The sequence below is a fragment of the Porcisia hertigi genome, chromosome 30, assembly GCF_017918235.1.
Source record: "Porcisia hertigi strain C119 chromosome 30, whole genome shotgun sequence".
NCBI classification, from domain to species: Eukaryota; Euglenozoa; class Kinetoplastea; order Trypanosomatida; family Trypanosomatidae; genus Porcisia; species Porcisia hertigi.
The window spans coordinates 1,365,543-1,383,309 of NC_090589.1; the positions used below are offsets into that span (position 1 = coordinate 1,365,543).

General features: G+C 54.1%; 6 protein-coding genes across 6 annotated transcripts; all 6 read left to right on the forward strand.

Annotated features, from left to right (window-relative positions):
• Positions 1-2,032: 2,032 nt before the first annotated feature.
• Positions 2,033-3,109, forward strand: JKF63_03123 (uncharacterized protein; the record flags this gene model as incomplete). Its single annotated transcript, XM_067899144.1, has 1 exon — positions 2,033-3,109. One exon carries the CDS (start codon positions 2,033-2,035, stop codon positions 3,107-3,109), a length of 1,077 nt encoding a protein of 358 aa, XP_067755588.1.
• A 2,241-nt stretch (positions 3,110-5,350) lies between these two features.
• JKF63_03124 (uncharacterized protein) lies at positions 5,351-6,469 on the forward strand (the record flags this gene model as incomplete). The annotated part of the gene is made up of 1 exon (XM_067899145.1): positions 5,351-6,469. The coding sequence occupies one exon, from the start codon at positions 5,351-5,353 to the stop codon at positions 6,467-6,469; it is 1,119 nt and encodes a 372-aa protein (XP_067755589.1).
• Positions 6,470-8,048: 1,579 nt separating this feature from the next.
• JKF63_03125 (uncharacterized protein) lies at positions 8,049-9,371 on the forward strand (the record flags this gene model as incomplete). The annotated part of the gene is made up of 1 exon (XM_067899146.1): positions 8,049-9,371. One exon carries the CDS (start codon positions 8,049-8,051, stop codon positions 9,369-9,371), a length of 1,323 nt encoding a protein of 440 aa, XP_067755590.1.
• Positions 9,372-10,383: 1,012 nt separating this feature from the next.
• Positions 10,384-10,956, forward strand: JKF63_03126 (uncharacterized protein; the record flags this gene model as incomplete). The annotated part of the gene is made up of 1 exon (XM_067899147.1): positions 10,384-10,956. One exon carries the CDS (start codon positions 10,384-10,386, stop codon positions 10,954-10,956), a length of 573 nt encoding a protein of 190 aa, XP_067755591.1.
• A 1,073-nt stretch (positions 10,957-12,029) lies between these two features.
• On the forward strand, positions 12,030-13,010 carry JKF63_03127 (uncharacterized protein; the record flags this gene model as incomplete). The annotated part of the gene is made up of 1 exon (XM_067899148.1): positions 12,030-13,010. The coding sequence occupies one exon, from the start codon at positions 12,030-12,032 to the stop codon at positions 13,008-13,010; it is 981 nt and encodes a 326-aa protein (XP_067755592.1).
• Positions 13,011-13,643: 633 nt separating this feature from the next.
• On the forward strand, positions 13,644-15,830 carry JKF63_03128 (uncharacterized protein; the record flags this gene model as incomplete). Its single annotated transcript, XM_067899149.1, has 1 exon — positions 13,644-15,830. One exon carries the CDS (start codon positions 13,644-13,646, stop codon positions 15,828-15,830), a length of 2,187 nt encoding a protein of 728 aa, XP_067755593.1.
• Between the last annotated feature and the right edge of the window lie 1,937 nt (positions 15,831-17,767).

The window sequence follows — 17,767 nt, forward strand, 5'->3', positions numbered from 1 at the left end:
TAGGCTGTTTTCTTGTACCGTCCTTGTCGGTCCCCCGATTTGTGTATCACATCTGATGTTGTTGCGGAGGAGACAAAAGGGATAGTGAATCGAGAAGTTTGCGTAGCGAGGCCGCTCTCTGTCATCACTCAAATATAATAAGACATTACCGATAAACGGATTGTGATTCATTCTTCGGGATCTCATCGTTACGTCCCTCTTTCAAGGGTCTCTCTTCTCATCCACTGCTTTTTTCCTCAAACCCTGCTTATCGAAATCACTGATTAAAGTTTTTCCCCTAGTCTAGTGGCGGAAGGGGGGAGGGGGGGGGGCGCACACCGGAGTCGTGTGAGATGTTCTGTCGTTGACCAATTTTCTAACGGCAAGGTGCCGCTTTGGTGAGGCGAAATACAGACACACTGGCATGAACATGGTGGCCTATCACAAGGTCCGCCAAGGTGTGGGCATGATTGCGCAGATGCTTTGGAAAAAAAACAAGAATATTTCTGCCGTCATGGGCAACATCGCCCCACAACGAGCTTCGTCGCGCGCTCGGACCCCACAAGGCTGGTTTCCACGAGCATTGGGGCGGAGGGAGGGGGCGATCGTGGGAACCACTGAGCTCGTGATAAAAGGACAAAAGGCCTCTGTTGACGCCAGACCAGCGCTCTCTCTCCTTACTGTGTGTGTTTTTTTTCCCCCCATGTCTTTGTATAGACCTGTGCTTTGCAAAGTTTGCGACCATCTCCTGCCTGTGCTAGGTACCGCCTACACTTGTGTCACCTTTACCTTCGCGTGAGTTTTCTGCCTTCATGATTGCTGTGTGCCTGTACGTCTGAGAGTGTCGTTTCCGTCTTAGCCGTGGCGGTGGACTAGTCTGCAAGCGTGTGCGCGCTGCTGCTGCATTGAAGGGGGTGCCGTTCCCGGCGTTCCTTGCCCCTCCCTTCCCCCTCCCCCTCCTCTCTCTCCACCGCTGGTGGTTGACGAAATCTGCTTCGTTTCTTCAAAAGCGGCGCTGCTCTGCACTCTGGTAACGGCGCGTCCTCAGTGACCGTATTCAGGACGCTGCACTTGTAAACATCTTCTTCTGCTTGCATTTTGGGGTGCTCTGTTGCTCTGTCTGCTTCGGGATGTGTGCTGCACCGACAGCAAGTGAGACTCATCTCGCATCAACTCACCTCTTCAACCCCCTCCCCCCTCCTAATTGGAAAGCGATGACATCCACCCAAAGGAGAGGCCTCAAAGCACGAATTTCTCTAAAAAAGGCGCCCCGGTAAGCGCATTTATGTGGTTCATGCAGCGCAAACTAAAGTGTGTGTGTGCGTGAGTGTAAGGAGACCGGAGAGGCTGCTGTTGTGATGGTTGCCTTTGGCTTTCTGCTGCTACTCCCTGCGTTACTTTGTAGGGACCGCGTCGAATGGAGGTGCTTGGCAGGAGGAAAGTGGGCTGGTCCTCTTTTATGTCTGTGCAAGAGGGCCACAGGTCTCCACGTGAGGCTTGGATAGATGTCCGAGTCAGCGATGCTGTTTTGGAGCAGCGCTGTTCCCTTCCGTGGACCAAGTGCACGACCGCAGACGCACTTGTGCGGCAACTCGCTGTCATTAAGGTGGTCTCGTGCGCATCTCACCCGCCCGCGTTAACTCCCCAGTGGCTCTCCTCTGTGACTTTTTCACTGCAGTTGCCACTACCATGAAATTTTCTCTGCCATATCTTTCTCCTACCCACACACTCATCCACACCTGTTCACACAAGAGAAAAAACCAACAAAAAGTGTGTGCGTGTGTGTGTGTGTGGCCCGCCCTACGCGGTGCCGAATCCTGTCATCCATTCCACCGCATCTTTTTTTTTTCTCCCCCCGTCGCGTATTCTTATTGCTTGGCTGCAGTCATCTGGATCAAACCGTTTTATACCTCTACTAACCACACAAACATTAGAGGGAAAAAAAGGAGGGGCCCCCTCTTTCATCGCCTTTCTTCTCCCTTCTTCTCTCTCTCCTCTACAACTACTACCGCGTTTTTCCTCCTTTTTTCCCCTGAGCGTCAAGGCAGCAAACATGTTGTACACGGGCGAGATCGAGAATGGCCAGATGCACGGTCAGGGTTGCCTCGTCTACCCAAACAAAGAGAAGTACGAGGGCGAATGGGTGTACGGCAAGCGTCACGGCCGCGGTGTGTACACCTATGCGGACGGCAGCAAGTACGATGGGGAGTGGGTGGAGGACAAGGTGCACGGTAAGGGCACGTGCTACTATGCCAGCGGCAACCGCTACACTGGTGACTGGTCGTTTGGTCGCATCAACGGTCGTGGTACTCTGGAATATGCCGACGGTGACCGCTACGATGGTGAATGGAAGGATGGCCGCATGAATGGCAAGGGTTTGTACTACTATTCCAACGGTGACCGCTACGAGGGCGAGTGGAGGGATGATAGGCGTCACGGAAAGGGTACAGTGACGTACGCCGGCCCCGATGGTAGCGTGTCGGAGAAGTTCGAGGGCGATTGGGTGGAGGGGCGCATGCAGGGCTGGGGTAAGTACTACTACGCTGATGGCGGTGTTTATGAAGGCGAGTGGCAGGATGGCAAGATGCACGGCAAGGGTACGTACATATTCCCGAACGGCAACAAGTACGAGGGCGAGTGGATCGACGACGTAAAGCAGGGCTATGGTGTACTGACCTATGTCAACGGAGAGCGCTACGAGGGCTACTGGTTGGACGACAAGGCGCACGGCACTGGCACTCTCACCTACCTCCAGGGTGACCGCTACACCGGCGAGTGGTACCAGGGAAAGAAGCATGGGCGCGGGACTTTGGCTTATAGCAACAAGGATACCTACGAGGGCGACTGGCAGAACGACAGCGCAACCGGTCGCGGCGTCCTTGAGTACGCGAATGGGTGCCGTTATGAGGGCCACTGGTTGGACGATAGGCGCCACGGCGAGGGCCAGCTGCTGCTGCCCGATGGCTCGAGCTACGAGGGTGGGTGGGTGAATGGCAAAAAGGAGGGCCGCGCCCGCATCATTCTCAAGTGCGGCGCTGTTTTTGTGGGCAACTGGAAGGACAACCGTATCGTTGGGCAGGGCGAGTTTTACCTCTCCGAGAACTGCGACCTCAGCAACCCTGACTACTAGAGCGGACGCACTAGGCCACCGTTTTGGGCACACGCTTTCTTCCCCTGTCGCGTTGTGCTATCGATTGCGCCTCTCTCTCTTTTATCCCACCCTCTCAGAGTTTTTTTTTTTCTGTCTCCACTTGTAGATGTATATGCGTCAAGCGCTCACCTTTACACCTGCTTCCGCCGCATTCCCCTTTCTCCCTCACGTCTTACGTTTTTAATGACGTGCAGTTGTGATGGAAGGGGGGGGGGCGTGGCGCGCCGTGGCACTCTTCATCTTCCTTTCACTTATTTCTTGCACTTGGTGATTGTGTAAGGGTCTAAAGGTGCGCGCCCAAGTGTAGTTGTCTTCTTTTTGCGTCCTGTGACGATTTTTTTTATTTTTTTTTTGGGGCTTGACCTCGTTGCCGTTTACTTTCCGGCGTGTACACTGACGTACGCGCTCCTAGATATCTTGTTGTTGGGTTATGCAGTGATTTCGACTGGTTGTTTGTGTCGATCCATGTGGTGTGTCTATCTGCGTATGTCTGTTGTCATAATGCAGGTGCGCAAAGGAGAGCAACGAGGGGGAGGTTCTGAGGAGGGGGGAGGGGAGGGGGGAGGGGGAAGGAGCGCTAGACTCAGACGATTCATTACCCCTTCTCCTTTTGCCTTTGATTTTGCACTGTTGCTTCAGTCTTTATCTGCGGTCGCAGTGCGCTGCTCGTTTGATGTGGGTGAGTGTGTGTGTGTTTCGCCTCTTCGCCTAACATCGCTGCGCTTGCCGCTGCGTGTGCTGCGGTGTCGCGTCCCTTCCCCCCTCCCCCTTTTCATTTGATTGCCTCTTTTGCACTTTGTGTTGTAAAGAAAAGCGCGGAGGAATAATAACGAAATTACATTCAGTGCGCTACACTGTTCACCGAGTGTATACTCAGATCAGAGCTTCGGCTTGCTGCAGGCGCGCAGGTTTGCAGAGGCGTGCACACGCACACACGATCGCGCATCTGGGCGAAGTGAGGCATAATTGGCACCCACAGTAACGGTGATCATCGTCGTTCTTCTCTTTTTTTTCTTTTTCCCCCCGTCTCTTTGTTCTCTGGTTGATGTGGTCTCCTATTGCGTTATGAATTGTGGGCGGGGGGGGGGGTGGTAAAGGGTGGCGGCTTATGAGTTATGCAGAGCTGCAAACTTAGAAAAGGCGTAGTGGTGTTCGAATTCAGGGAAGCACTCTAGACAGGAGAAAAACAATCTCCCACACCACACACCACACACACAGACACAGACATATATATGTATATATATATAGATATATATGTTTATAGCTGCCAATGAAAAGGAATAGACATGAGGGACGAACTAAACACGATAGCAAATGAGGGGGAGGGTAGAGGGGGAAGGGGGAGAGTGATTCGGTTTCACGCGAGGATATGAGGTGTGGAAAAGTGGTGAGGGTAGGCACACAGAGGAGGACCATCGTAAGGTGTTTTGTGTGTGTGTGTGTGTGTGTGTGAAGAGGGGAACTTGCATCGCCGGTCTCCTCTGCCCCACCTCCTGCGCTGTTCTTTGTGTCGCTTCGTCCCCTCCCTCTCTCAGGGACTTTGTCACGTCAAGGTGAACGCCAGGCTGCCTGACCCCTTTCTGCCCACATAATAGGCCTCATAGCTGTAAAAGCAGCGCTTTCCCACGCAAATATTCTCCTTTCACCTTTCTGCATATGCCGCCCTATTCTTGGTTTTTTTTTTGCTACGTCACACTATTGCTTGTTGTTGGGATTCGCTGTTGTTGTTTCTTGTGGACATTACCCCACACCCTCGTATCGGACGAATGACCGACAAGGAGCTTTGTTCACAGACATACGTACCCCCCATCACACACACACACACACACACGCTCACAAAGCCCAATTCAGGGCTATAGGTTACACCAGTACTCGCTTAATGCAGGGCAGCTACACCAGCTCTATTTCAGCACACAAAAGCTACAAAGAAAAAAAAAACGGCACTTGACCTTTAATAGAAGTTCTTTCACTTTTGCGTGACCGCTTTCTCACCTCCTGCCAGTGTGCGCGTTGGACTTTCTCTGTGGGGGGCGGGCTGACTTACCTCGGGTGGTAAAAAAAAAAAGTGGAGGTCACGCCGTCAAAAGGAAGGGGGAGAGAGAGGGGAGGGAGCAGCACCAGGGCTTCGATATCCATTGTTCACATTGTCCTACACCCACACAGGCAGGAGGAAACAGTTTTTTCCCCTTTCAACCTCCCGGTGTCTTAGGCAACACGAGAATGGAGGCGCTAAAGGGATTCGCTCGGCGCACCACGCAGAGCCTGCGTGATATGATGTCTCGGGCGGAGATGACGCCCGACGAGATGCGCCTCATGGAGGTCATGTCGAAGGTACGCATGATGGAGACAAAGGGTGAGGTGATTTGCGAAAAGGTCATCCGGGCTGCTCAGCTCATGGGGGAGCTCGGGACAACGCTGCGAGAGATTGGGGAAGAGTACAAGGGTGTGCCAGATTTGCCGAAGGAGAGTCGTGATCTTGCCGCAGATGTTCTTGAGGTTGGTGTTAAGCTTCTGGAAACTTCTCAGGAACACCAGAAAGGTCTGAAGGATAACGGGTTCGAGTTACTCCGAAACTTCGCCAAGCAGTGTGCGCAGCTGCGTGAAATCGAGGAGGCGCGACGACATCACCAGCTCGAGTACGAATTCTTCAAATCAAAGGTGCATGACCTCCGCTCATCGCCACAAAAAGACTTCACTCGTTTACCGCGAAACGAGCAGATATTGGAGAATTGGCGTGTGGAGTTGTGGCGGGTGACCGAGCAAAGTAAGGCAATGTGCTCCCAGCTCTTTGTGGCTGGCCGCCAAGCAATCGATCGGAGCGTCCTCACAACAATTCAGGTGCTCCACAGCTTTGTGGAAATTGCTTCCACGGGTTTCTCGCAAACCTTTCAGGGAGTGCGCCTCCCCACTTACTCAAGTACGCCGGTTCTGCCTCCAACGGCGTTGCCGCCGCCGCCGGCACCGAGTCACAGGACGCCAACGGTGGCCGGCTACGACGCACCTGCCACGTCTGCCCTATTCCTGTCAAGTGGCCAGGTTCCTGGCGGCGCGGCGACTGGTCCCATCATAGCGAGTACACCAGGGGCTCAAGTTCCTTTGTCGGGAACGTCTTATGCCACGGCGCCGCCAGCGTGGTCAGCCAGCGTTTCCCACCGAGCTGCAGCACCACAGTCGACACTGCCTGTTTCCGACGCAAGTCCTCCGTATGGAGGCACGCCATTGTATTCCGCGATCCCAGGGGTTGTGGACGGCGGCACTGGTAGCTTGCGATCACCGCCCATCACCACTGCCACTTCAACGACCACTGGATCCGCCACGTATCAGCCACCAGTTGTTTAGTGACCTCACGCACACGCTGGTGTCCTGCAGACAGTGGCCGTTGCATCATTCGTGTGGGTGTGTGTGCGCGTGTATGTGGAGAGTACTTGTAGAGGAAGGCAACAAGCGAGGTGGGTACGCCGGCGTCGCACTACTGCAGCTCCTCGATTTGTCGAGGGGGGTTTTCTGCTCTCTTTTCTTTTCCCCGTCACAGTGTGCTGTCCCTTCACTCTTACTGGGGGACTCGTGTCATCTTCAGTGGTTAACTTGTTGCTGTTTCTCTCCCTTTCTCTGTTTCCTTTGCTGCCGTTGCGGCCTTCTTTGCCTCTTTGTACATCTGTGCCCTCTTGGGCGAGGTCACGTTCCACTGAGAGGGCAGACTTGGATGCGTTTTTTTTGAACGAGGAAAATGGGACGGTCGCCACCGATTTAGTCCCCCCCCCCCCCCTCCCCATTGTTTGTAGACTCCGTTTGTCCACACACCGTTTTTCAAAAAGAGGACTACAGAGCGCAAACCGTAATATCGATCCGGAAGGGAATGTCATGGACGCCGTTGAATCATTTCACGAGCTGCTGTTTTTCTTTTCTATCGCGCGCGTCGCTCCTGACTTCACCAACGTGGCCATCATCATCAAACACGATTATATCGCATCGCCAACGGTAAAGACACCACTTCTCCAGTGCGTATATGCGGCCGCGTGCCTTTGTGTGCAAGTTTTGCTCTTAGATGTATGCTCACCCATGGCGCCTGTTTCCACACCTCGCTTCCACCGCCACAGGTCGAAAGCCTTATCTCACCCCTTCTTTCTCCTTTTGATGTACACGTCTGCCTCCCTCTGTTGTCCTCATCTATTTCTGACACCTCACTCGTCGTCTCTCCGCTTGCCATTCTCCCCTTCATGCATACCGCCGCGTATGTGCTCCCGGACATCACGATACTTCATCGAATGAATCACCTTCCACATCTGCACATCTCTCTTTAGCACATCGCTGCTGCACCGAGATCAGTAAGCACCGTTTAGAGATCGATTCAAATTTCTTCACCATTTTTAGATTTACATCAGTATATATATATATATTTATATATTCATATATTTTCCCCTTTTCCCTTTCTATAGTTTGCGCGTATTAGTGTGCGTGTGTGTGTTCGCCTCAGCTCTCTCCTGCGTTTTGCTTGTTAGCACCTCACACCCGTTGCTTGCTCTCTCTACTCTGTAATCGACCAGATCCCCCGTTCTTTGTGCATCCCCACCTCTCGCGCCTTCCCCCCCCCCCCCCTTCACATCGCTTTCACAGATCGTATTATCTTTTCTTAGACGGCCTATACTGGTCAGCGGGGCTGTTTCGCCCCTTCCTAGACTTTGCAAGTGTTGAGTTGCAAGTGTCTTTCACAATTGTGTTTCTTTCGCCCCCCCCCCTCCCCACGCTGTGGGACCTGCGCGCAAGTTCCTTGCTTCACCTGTGTTTACAAGTTTCGCACCACTGGGTCGATAGCGTTTTCGAATCCCGCGCACCCGCCGCTCAAAAGGGAGAGGGGGAGGCTTATCCTGCACTACGAGAACACTGGCTTGGTGCGGCTGCGGGTGACGTTAAGGTAATAATGCAAGCCTCAGTGGCATCGTCAGTTGTTGCTGCGCCGGGGCCGCTCTTCGCTACCGTCACCTTCGTGGGTGAGGACAACAGAAAGGGTAGCACGTTTCGTGTGCCTATTAGCGCTTCCACGACGGTGCGCCGCCTCGCTAAGGATGCAATGCAGCGCCTTGTGCTGTCGCGGCGAAGCTTGGATGGCTGCAGCAAGACGCCTGCTATTGTAGTGACAGAAGTGTTCGTCGGGGGCACCGGTGCGCAGCCCAAGGCGGAGGTGTTCGCTCAGGATTGCGTCATGCAGGTTGTTTTGGTCAAGGACGAGATTGTGTATATGAGGGTCAAGGGAATCAGCATGTCTGTGGCGTTGCCGCGGCGCAGCTCGCCGCCGGCAGAGTCGAGGCAGTCGTGCGAGTCGCCAGCAGCAGGCGGTGTCATCGCAGCTCGTAGTGATCACGGTGCCCCACTGACCGCCTCCACCGCTGCCCCGTCACTTCTTGAGGAGGCCGTCCCGTTAAGGGACGGTGCCATGTTGCCGACTACACTGAGTTGCCCTGCGCCGGGGACGGCCGCGCTGGTTTCTGCCGCTGCAAGGTCCTTGGAGGAGCGTGCCGCGGTCCAGAAGTCTAGAAGCGACGACGCGAATGCCGCAGTGTCCCCGATAGGGGCTGAGCCACCGGCACCAAACGCTGAGTCGCGGAGACTTCGGCGGGGCTGGGGTCCCGGTGCGTACGAGCTGTTTCCCGAGAACTACGTATCGAGTCCTGGCAAGCGACCGAGGGCGATAAAGCCAAGGAAGAAAACGACAACGGTGCCAGCAGATAAATTGAGAAGGACAGAGCCGAGTACCACCGCTGCCGCGGGAACTCGGGGAAGAGAGGAGGTCGTCTCGTTAGACAGGCAGACCCTACAAGACAAGCGCCTAGGGTGGGGCCCCGAGGCATCCAAGCACTTTCCGGATAACTACGTTAGCTCCCCTCAGAAGCTTGCCCGTCACCAGCGTGCGCAGAGGCAATGCGCGAGCACTTCCGCAAGAAACACTCTCCCTGCACTACCTGCGGCGCTGACAAAGCCTGCGCCCAAGGAACCGGTGTCCCGTGTCCTTCAGTACCCAACGGCTGAAGGCAAGGAGGGCCGTACCACTGTGGGTCACGCCGTGGAGGATGCCATTGTTGTTGACGAAGCCTCTCCCACGGTGGAGCTCCCGAAGGGGTGGGGTAAAGAGTCAATCAAGTTCTTTGACCCGAACACCTATTGTGACGATCCGGCAAAGGCACGTCTGCTTCCCAACATGGACTACTCGCGCTCGCGCCGCGAACGTCATTTGACCTCCCTGTAGATGCTAAAGGGGAGAGACTTCACGGCAGCGCCAGCAACTGAGGCACATACGGAACCGTTTTTATCGAACTGACACGTTGTCGCTTCACCGCTCCTTTTTGTTTTTGTTACCATGTGTTTGTGTGTCCTTCTGCTGGTGTATGTGTGTGTGTGTGTGTGTATGAGTACGTGTAATGGTCTTGCCTGTCTTCAGGGACTTCGCGACCACACGCTCGCTGCAGAAAATGTGACCTTCTTGTGTTTTCACTTCAACATTTCTAGACTCTCTTTTGTGTGTAGATGTATGTGCACCCAATTTACAAAAAAAAGCCAGCATGGTATCAGAACACCCAACCATCAGTCAGTTTGTGAGTGACTTTGCGCGGGCGAGCGGTTCCCTTCTCGTTCTTCTCGGAAGAGGGATTCTCCGTGTTGGTGTCGGGAGAGCGACGTTTGGACCGTCGGTGGTGATGCGTCTGACATCACTTCTCTCACGTTTTTCTTGAGCGGCTACCGCGAGTGGGAATCAAATGATATGGTGATGCGAAAAAGACTGCGCCATCGGGACAAAAGGGGAGGGGGCAGGGCGCGTCTTTCGAGGGCAATTTGCGCCTACGAGGGTAGACGCCGAGTTCGCGATGCTGGAAGGGCTTGGGTGGGAAGTGACCAGCACCTGGAGTGCGCTTCCTATCACTCTCACGAACTCCAAAGCTCTCTCCCTCCCGCTTCTACTGTCGCTTGTGACGGTGGCGTTATGAATCCTACGCTTTCTCGCATCCGTGTCCCTCTCGTCATGCTGCGCGTTCGCGTCCCTTGATCCTCTTTCGGTACGCCATGTTTACGTCACTGCACGCGATTCCCCCAAGGGAAAAATGCGTCTCATATCGCTGCCCTGGCCAGCAATATGTATTTCCCTCTAACTCCCTTTTCCTGCCATTTCTGCTCCCGCCCGCCCTCTTTCTTCGTACACACACGCACACTCACAAAAACACGCCGATATTAGGAGTAACCGCACCTGCCCCTCTCGCAAGAAGATGGTTAAGGTCAAGAGCCTGTCCACCCTCCAAATCCCGGAGGGTGTGACTGTCGCCGTGAGGGGCCGCAAGGTCACGGTCACGGGCAAGCGCGGCACCCTCACCAAGGACTTGTCGCACCTGCAGCTGGACTTCCGCGTGGACAAGAAGAACCGCACCTTCACGGCGATCCGCTGGTTCGGCTCCAAGATTCCAATTGCGTGCCTGAACACCACCAAGGCGCACGTGCAGAACATGATCACTGGTGTGACGAAGGGCTATCGCTTCAAGGTGCGCTGCGCCTACGCCCACTTTCCGATCAACGTCTCCTTGGATGGCCAGAACGTCGAGGTTCGCAACTTCCTTGGTGAGAAGCGCGTGCGCCGCCAGCTGGTGCCCAGCACCGTGAAGGTGTATCAGACCGACCCGTCCAAGGTCAAGGATGAGTTCATCTTCGAGGGCAGCGACCTGGAGCAGGTATCCCGCGAGGCCGCCCTGCTGCACCAGATGTGCTTGGTGAAGAACAAGGATATCCGTAAGTTCCTTGACGGCATCTACGTCCAGACCAAGACCAACATCGAGGTCTCGGAGTAGAGCATCTACGTGTGTCTGGGGCTGTATAAAGGTGTGGTCTTTCGGAAGGCAGAGGGAGGTGCGGGTGTGTTTCTTTTGAGCGTCGCTCTCGGTCCCACCTCCCCTACTAGCTCTTGCGACACTCTAGTCATCCGCTCGCCCCCCTGCTTTCACACACCCCCTTGACTTTGTCTCCATCCCTTCCTAGGCTTTTGCTTTCAGTCTCTTTTTCATTTTGTCTCTTGTCGGTTTTTCTTCCCTAAAAAAAAATTACAACTCGAAAGCAGATCTGCTCCACGGTCGCACCTGCCTTGAAAGCACAGGTGCGAGTGATCACGGCTGCATTGAAGCCACCAGGCTACTGCATGTCCTGCTCCTCTCTTCCGACAGCCCCCCCCCCCTCCCCTCCGCACAGGTGGCAGGCCAGGGGAGAGGGGAAAGCGGCAGATGCTTCATTGTGAACGGAGTGGGGCTTCTTTTTCTACTACTTCCACAAGTGGCGTTCCATCTAGGGCGAGGCGCGCGGGCTCCCTCCCTCCAAAACAGCGGGGCTACTTCCTCATTCTCGTTGCTGCCTGGGAGGGGGGGGGGTACCCGTCCGCCACTGTGTGTATTTCGATCCCCCGGTTTTTAAATGTACGACGTCTCCCTTTTACAGCTCACCTACATCTTTTTTTTCCACTCCCCCCAACAGCGCTGAGCTTCTTTGTGAGTCTCTTTATTCATACTTGCACCGGTTGTCTCTTCGACACTCACACACACACACACTCACACACAGACGTCATTTATCGTTTTTTTTTGGAGGGGGTGCGATGGCGTGCACCTCAACTGGGCGGCTGTGCACAGACAGGCGTACCGGAAGGGAGGAAAGGGGGAGGGGTGAACAAACAGGACACACCAAAGCGTCAAGGTGCGGCTGAGTTCGGGACTTCTGCGGACTACGCATGATACATGTCAGCTCACTTTGTTTTTTTCTACTTAACTTCGGTGGTGCGGCATTCTTCTCATTGTAGGGTGCCACATTGAGCCCCCTGCGCTGCTCAGATCTGCTGTTATCGTATCGACGCCACGTGGGGGCAACTGCCAAGCAGAACATGAAGTGCAGTCCCCTGCGGTGTATGTCCATGTGGGACAGTCCAGTGTTTGAACACAACCCTCTCACTCGTTACTGGAAGAAAATGATGGATCGTACTGGCAACACTCTGTCTTCACAGAGTATCCCGCGTCACATCCACGGCTACCTGGAGGGCTCGAACGCTCGCACGGAGAGCCAAATACGGTGGTTCCCCTATAATCAAGAGATGACGGTGGAGGGTCGGTACGTGCCGACCTTCAAAGACGTGATTTACGCCCACTACTTCCCGAGTGAGTTCAACGACGATGAGCGGGTCAAATACATCTCGATAAAGACGGGAAGGTCCGAATTAGAGGTGGCAGACGAGATTTTCTTGATGCGCAAGATGAAGCTTTTCACTGCGCAGCTGCTGCGCAATAAGCTGCGCAGCCGCCCTCTGCGGATGCCGCAGGGTGTCGACTACAGTGGCATCGAGCGGCGCTACACTTTGGGCGTCTCCAAGGTTGCGCAAGCGATGGGCATGAGCATGTACAGTACTTCATCCTACGACCCCGTGCTCATGTACTCGCCCTACCTCGACATGGGTGACTGCGTCGACCTCATCGTGACGAAGCAGCTGCGAACGTCCTTGCAGTACTTGCTGTGCGACATTGTTGTCCATCGCGGAATTCATCATGCGCGTCTTCCTCAAGTGAAGGGTGAGCCCAAGGAACCTTTGAAGGACATCGAGCCCTGCCTTTACCAGTTCATCAAACTTCGTCTGGCAGTGCTCTCCCTCATAGCCAAGCAGGAGCAGTACGTAGTGGATCACCAGTTCGACGGCAACCATCGCTATGGAGGCTGCCTCATTCACCTCTTTCCCTCTTCGCTGGACCCCGAGATCATTGATCACCATGTGGAACACATCGAGCTGGATCTCGACCTGGCGCAGACATGGGTGAAGCACTATTACGACCACTACGTTGCCCCTCGTCGGAGTGGGGACACTCAACAGGTATGAACATGACTGTTGTCTTCAGAAGATGTGAGAGATGGCATTGTGCTCTCTTTGCGTGTTTGTAATGTGCTCGTGTCGAGAAGGGAAAAAAAAAAGAACGCAATTCTGTATATTCACACACACACACACGTGCTCACACATTCCCCCCCCTCCTTCTCCTCCCCACCTGGAGATGAGGGGGTATTCATTTTACTTGCTTACTTTTCACCAGTTGGGGTCAAATTTTTCGGTCTCTGCAGACTGCGCCGCTTTGATCCTCTTCGCACTCTCGTGAGCGCATCCTAAAAATTTCAGCGCCTCTTCGCGTTTCGGGCTCGCCCCCCACTACTTATGCCCGTCAGTTTTTCTCCTGCCACTCTCCTCGTCTTTTTTTCTTTTCCACCTGTAGGTGCACGCTTCTGTAATTGCATGTCACCTGCGCACTGAAGGGATTTCGTTAGCGCAGTGCAAGCTTCAATGATATTTGGCTTAGCCCTTCATGCGTACTTGTGCAAATTGATCGAGCGCTGGTTCAACTGCTGACTCAAGTCACACATTTTCTTATCGAAACGAGCGTGTAACCACCCAACCGTTTCTTCCTCTGCTTGTGGGGCCCTCTCCCTCTCCCTCTCCCTTCTCTCTCCCTCCCCAGCTGCCATGTCACTCTCTGGGGCACCAGGTGATGTGGCGGATTGCACCGTCGATCCACAGGTAGCCGCTATTTTCCGCCTTCTAGCGCCAGAAGAGGTGGACATGCTTCGTGACACGTTTATCTACATGGATCACAACAGTGACGGCTACGTCAGTCGCGAGGAAATGATGGCGCAGGTGGCCGCCTGCGTTGGCCCAGAACGATTTCCGCCGCTGCAGGAGTACCTTCTCCCGTTGTTTGAAGTTGCTGACAAGGATCGTGATGGTCGGCTTAGCCTGACGGAGTTTCTCATGGCATTCGCCGACGGTCCTGGCGTGGTGCCGGCGGAGGTGGTGAACCGTTGCGTCGCGGGTGTGCGGGTGCGGTTAACGGATGAAGAGATATCTGCTTTGCAGAGCAGCTTCCGTCGCATCGACACAAACCAAGATGGCGTCCTCGATGCGGAGGAGCTCGAGGTGGCGTTGCGGGAACATCTTCTCGCCACGTTTCCGGACCTGACGCAGGAGAACTTCAAGGAGATCGTCGCCGTTGTGATGGCAAGTGCCGACACAGACAAGGACGGTGTTCTTTCCCTGTCCGAGTTCATTCGTAGCTACCAGGAGGACCAAGGCGTGCTTCCAGCCACCTTTCTAGAGTCCACGCAACCCCGCCAGGCCAGCGCTCGGCAGCTCACCGACGACGAGGTAACGGTATTGCAAGAGGCATTTGCCGTGCTGGATCGAAACGACGACGGCTTCATCGACCTTGAGGATCTCTACCATGCACTGTGGGACACTCTTGGGAGCTCCACCGAGGATCATACCCAAGTACGAGATTTGTGCAACCTTATTATGCTGACCGCCGACCGTAGCAAACGCGGTCAACTCACCGTCACTGATTTTCTTCAGAGCTTTTTGCGTAACGTACAGCTAATGCAGATCCCGATCTCAGTCGCCCACGAGCGGGTGCGAGTGGCCTGCGAGAAACTGCAGGAGATGCACGACTCGGGGGAGCTCGAGAGGCTAGTATTGCTCTTCAAAGATCTTGACAGCGACGGGGACGGAATCAGGGTGCGTTCCGAGCTGGTGAGCATGCTCAAGGCTCTCTTCCACGACGTCTTCCCCGGCTGGGACGAGGGGATGCTGACCACCATCATGACGGCCATCGTCCTCGGGGCGGAAACTAATAACTGCGGCAAGTTAACTCTGGAGGAGTTCATTCGCAGCTTTGTTGAGGGCCCCGGGCTTCTGTCTCCCGGCGCTGTCAAGACGTCAAACTCCTCTGCTGCGCCGGGCTCTACCTCTTCTTGCGACAGTGCTAAGCAGCCGCGCACCCGCCTCGTCACCGCCACAGATGCAGACCTCACCCGCATTGGTGAAGCATTAGGCTGCCTCTACGTGAAAAAAGGGACAGACGGCACCTTCACGGAGGACGAGCTGCACATCAGCATCGCTCAACTATACAAGGACGACCCCGGCCGTGGAGAGGATATGTTCCACTTCGCACTCCAGCATTTTGTCGTGCGCCGGGAGGATGGGTGTCTGATCTGGAGCTCCAGTGTCCACTTCGAAGACGTGGCGGAGGAGGAGAGCAATAGAGAAGGCGTGGTGGCGGGCAGCGGCAACGGAGATGATTCAGCGGAAAGGGCTTCTTCAACCCGAACCTGTTGCCGCACGCGCGTACCGGTGACCGCCTCCCCTGTCGAGGTGCTCGAACCTAGAGTGTGCAAGTCGCCGCAGGAGGGGGAGGTGTTGACTAGCTCTTCACTGAATCCCCAGTCTTTGCCATCGGCTGCTGATGCCGGGGAGCAGACAGTCGCTACGCAGAGTGAGGGTGACGGCGGTAATGCTGTGTTCTACGCCCAGAAACACCCAAAGCTAAGGTATGCGGCGCTGGCGGCGTCTTCTGGTCCCGCAGCCGCCCAGTCTCGAGAAGCGAAGAAATTATTCAGACTTCACGAACTGTACAGTCTCAACCCCAGCAGGGTTGTGCTCGAGGACGAGCTGAGGCGGCAGTTCAACCACTACGACGTGGAGCATAAAGGCTACCTGGATCGAGAGGCTTTCAAAAAAGTCTACATGAATATGGAAAATTACGGGCTTGACCCATCACCGATGGAGGTTGACATGCGCTTCAGTCGCTACTCCAACCGGTCGGACAAGATTTTCTTCAACGAATTCTGCATCCTCATGCTTCAGCGGGCCCGTCTGTGAGTCGCGTGATAAAAGTATATCATCACTACCCTCGCAACCCTTGCGATTTTCGCCCTCCTTGTATTGTTTTCTGTTGTTGTTGCCGCTATCACTGACGGGCTCTGTGGTCAAGAATTAAGATACAAGCTAACTCAAACGTTGATACTCCCCGTGCATCTGTCTATGCAGATCTGTACGTACTTCACACTTGTAAATCTGGACGTGTACTGCTAGTTCGTTTTTTTTTTTGGATCCCTCTACGGTGACCAGATGTGTTTTTTTTTCCACCTCTTTCGTTTGCTTGACTGCGCGTCTCTTTTCTCAATTTATAATATTGCTCATGTATAGTTCACCACCCCTGTGCTCGTCGACTAGGATTCCACCGTCGCCTTCAGCAAATATTTTTTCCCGGGCTTTTTTTGGCCCCTCGCATCCTCTATTTGCTGAGTCCACGCGTTTCTACTCCTCACCCGCGTTCAGGTGTCGCACAGTGGCGCCATGCGATTTCGATGGCAACTCCTCCCATCCTATCTCCCCCCCTCCCACACACACAATTTTGTAAAAAAAAACATATTCGCTTAGATGGATAGACTTTACTGCCGCCCCCCGCTCCCCTCTCTCTTCTCTCTATTGCTGTCAGAGCTATCGAGCGTTTTTTTTTTTTCAAATCCCGTTTTGGGCTTGCCTGTCTCTCTCTTTCTCCGCGTGTGTGTGTGTGTGTACATGGGTATGTATGTCTCTGTATGTGTACCTGGCTCAACTGTGGTTCTCGATCGTGACACCACAGCTGCTGATTTGCCACTTTTTCCCCCTCTCCCAATTTCATGTTGTAGCCTGAATGATGTGAGAGGGGCTGGCTGGCCTCCGTCTTCACCTGAGCGCTCGATCACATCACTTATTATTATTATTGTATGTTTGCACCCTCTGCCGCCGCAAACCCCGTACGCGAGTACATCAGCGTCTTTTTTCCCCCTTTTTGTTGTCGTCCCTACTCTCACCCTTTTATCTGTATGGAGTGTTGCCCTCGTTACTACTCTCCACACCATCTCTCTACCTCTTCTCCATGTGATAACCCTTTCCACTTCTCCCTCCCCCCCCCCGGAGTGGCGTTGTCCCCCTTTCTCCTCCCTCCCCTCGTCACTTTGATACATATATATGTATATATTTACTATGCAATGTGTGTATACACATATATATGCGCGCGTGTGTATAAGTATGTGCTTAAGGGTATGTGTGTGTGTGTGTGTTTTGAAGGGCCAACCAAACGAGTATAAGCGCAAAACGTAATCAGGAAGGTGTGTGTATGTGTGTGCAGTCGTTCATGGGAACAAAGCGCTGCTGAGTTCTTGGACAAATACTCAACCCCCCCGAAAAAAAACCGAAGAAGTTCCTCAGCAGCAAATAAAGAGAAGACGGGTAGCGACATTGTGGCACAACCCCCCCCCCCCACAAAGAGGAATCGTCACCCCTCCCTCTTCCTCCCTTCCCGAGATACACAAACCAGCTCTGCATTTGTGTGTCTCTGTATAGGCGATTTTTGCTTCTTTTGTTGATGCTGGCTGTGCGAAAGGTTCATGCCTGCATGTCAGTTCGACACCACCAAAGACCTATTTTGGCCCCCAGGTGTCACTCGGTGGAGGGAGGAGGAGGAGGAGGAGGGAGGAATGATCTTATCGACACGACTGAGTGCATGTGTCAGCTTATGGTGTGATGAACTATTTGACTCTGTCTCCCTCGACTGTTGCGCACACCATGTCTATCATTTCTTTTGATCACCCCATATCTACATCTCTCCGTTCCCCAGGTGCGTATCACGCGCCTGCACTTCATATCCCAAAGTCCCCCCCAACACACACACACACACACACACACGTGCTCTTCCGTTTGTAGTCTGTAGCTTTCGCCCCTGATTACACACGTTGCTGCACACGCAATCAGAGATACCACACCCCGTTGTT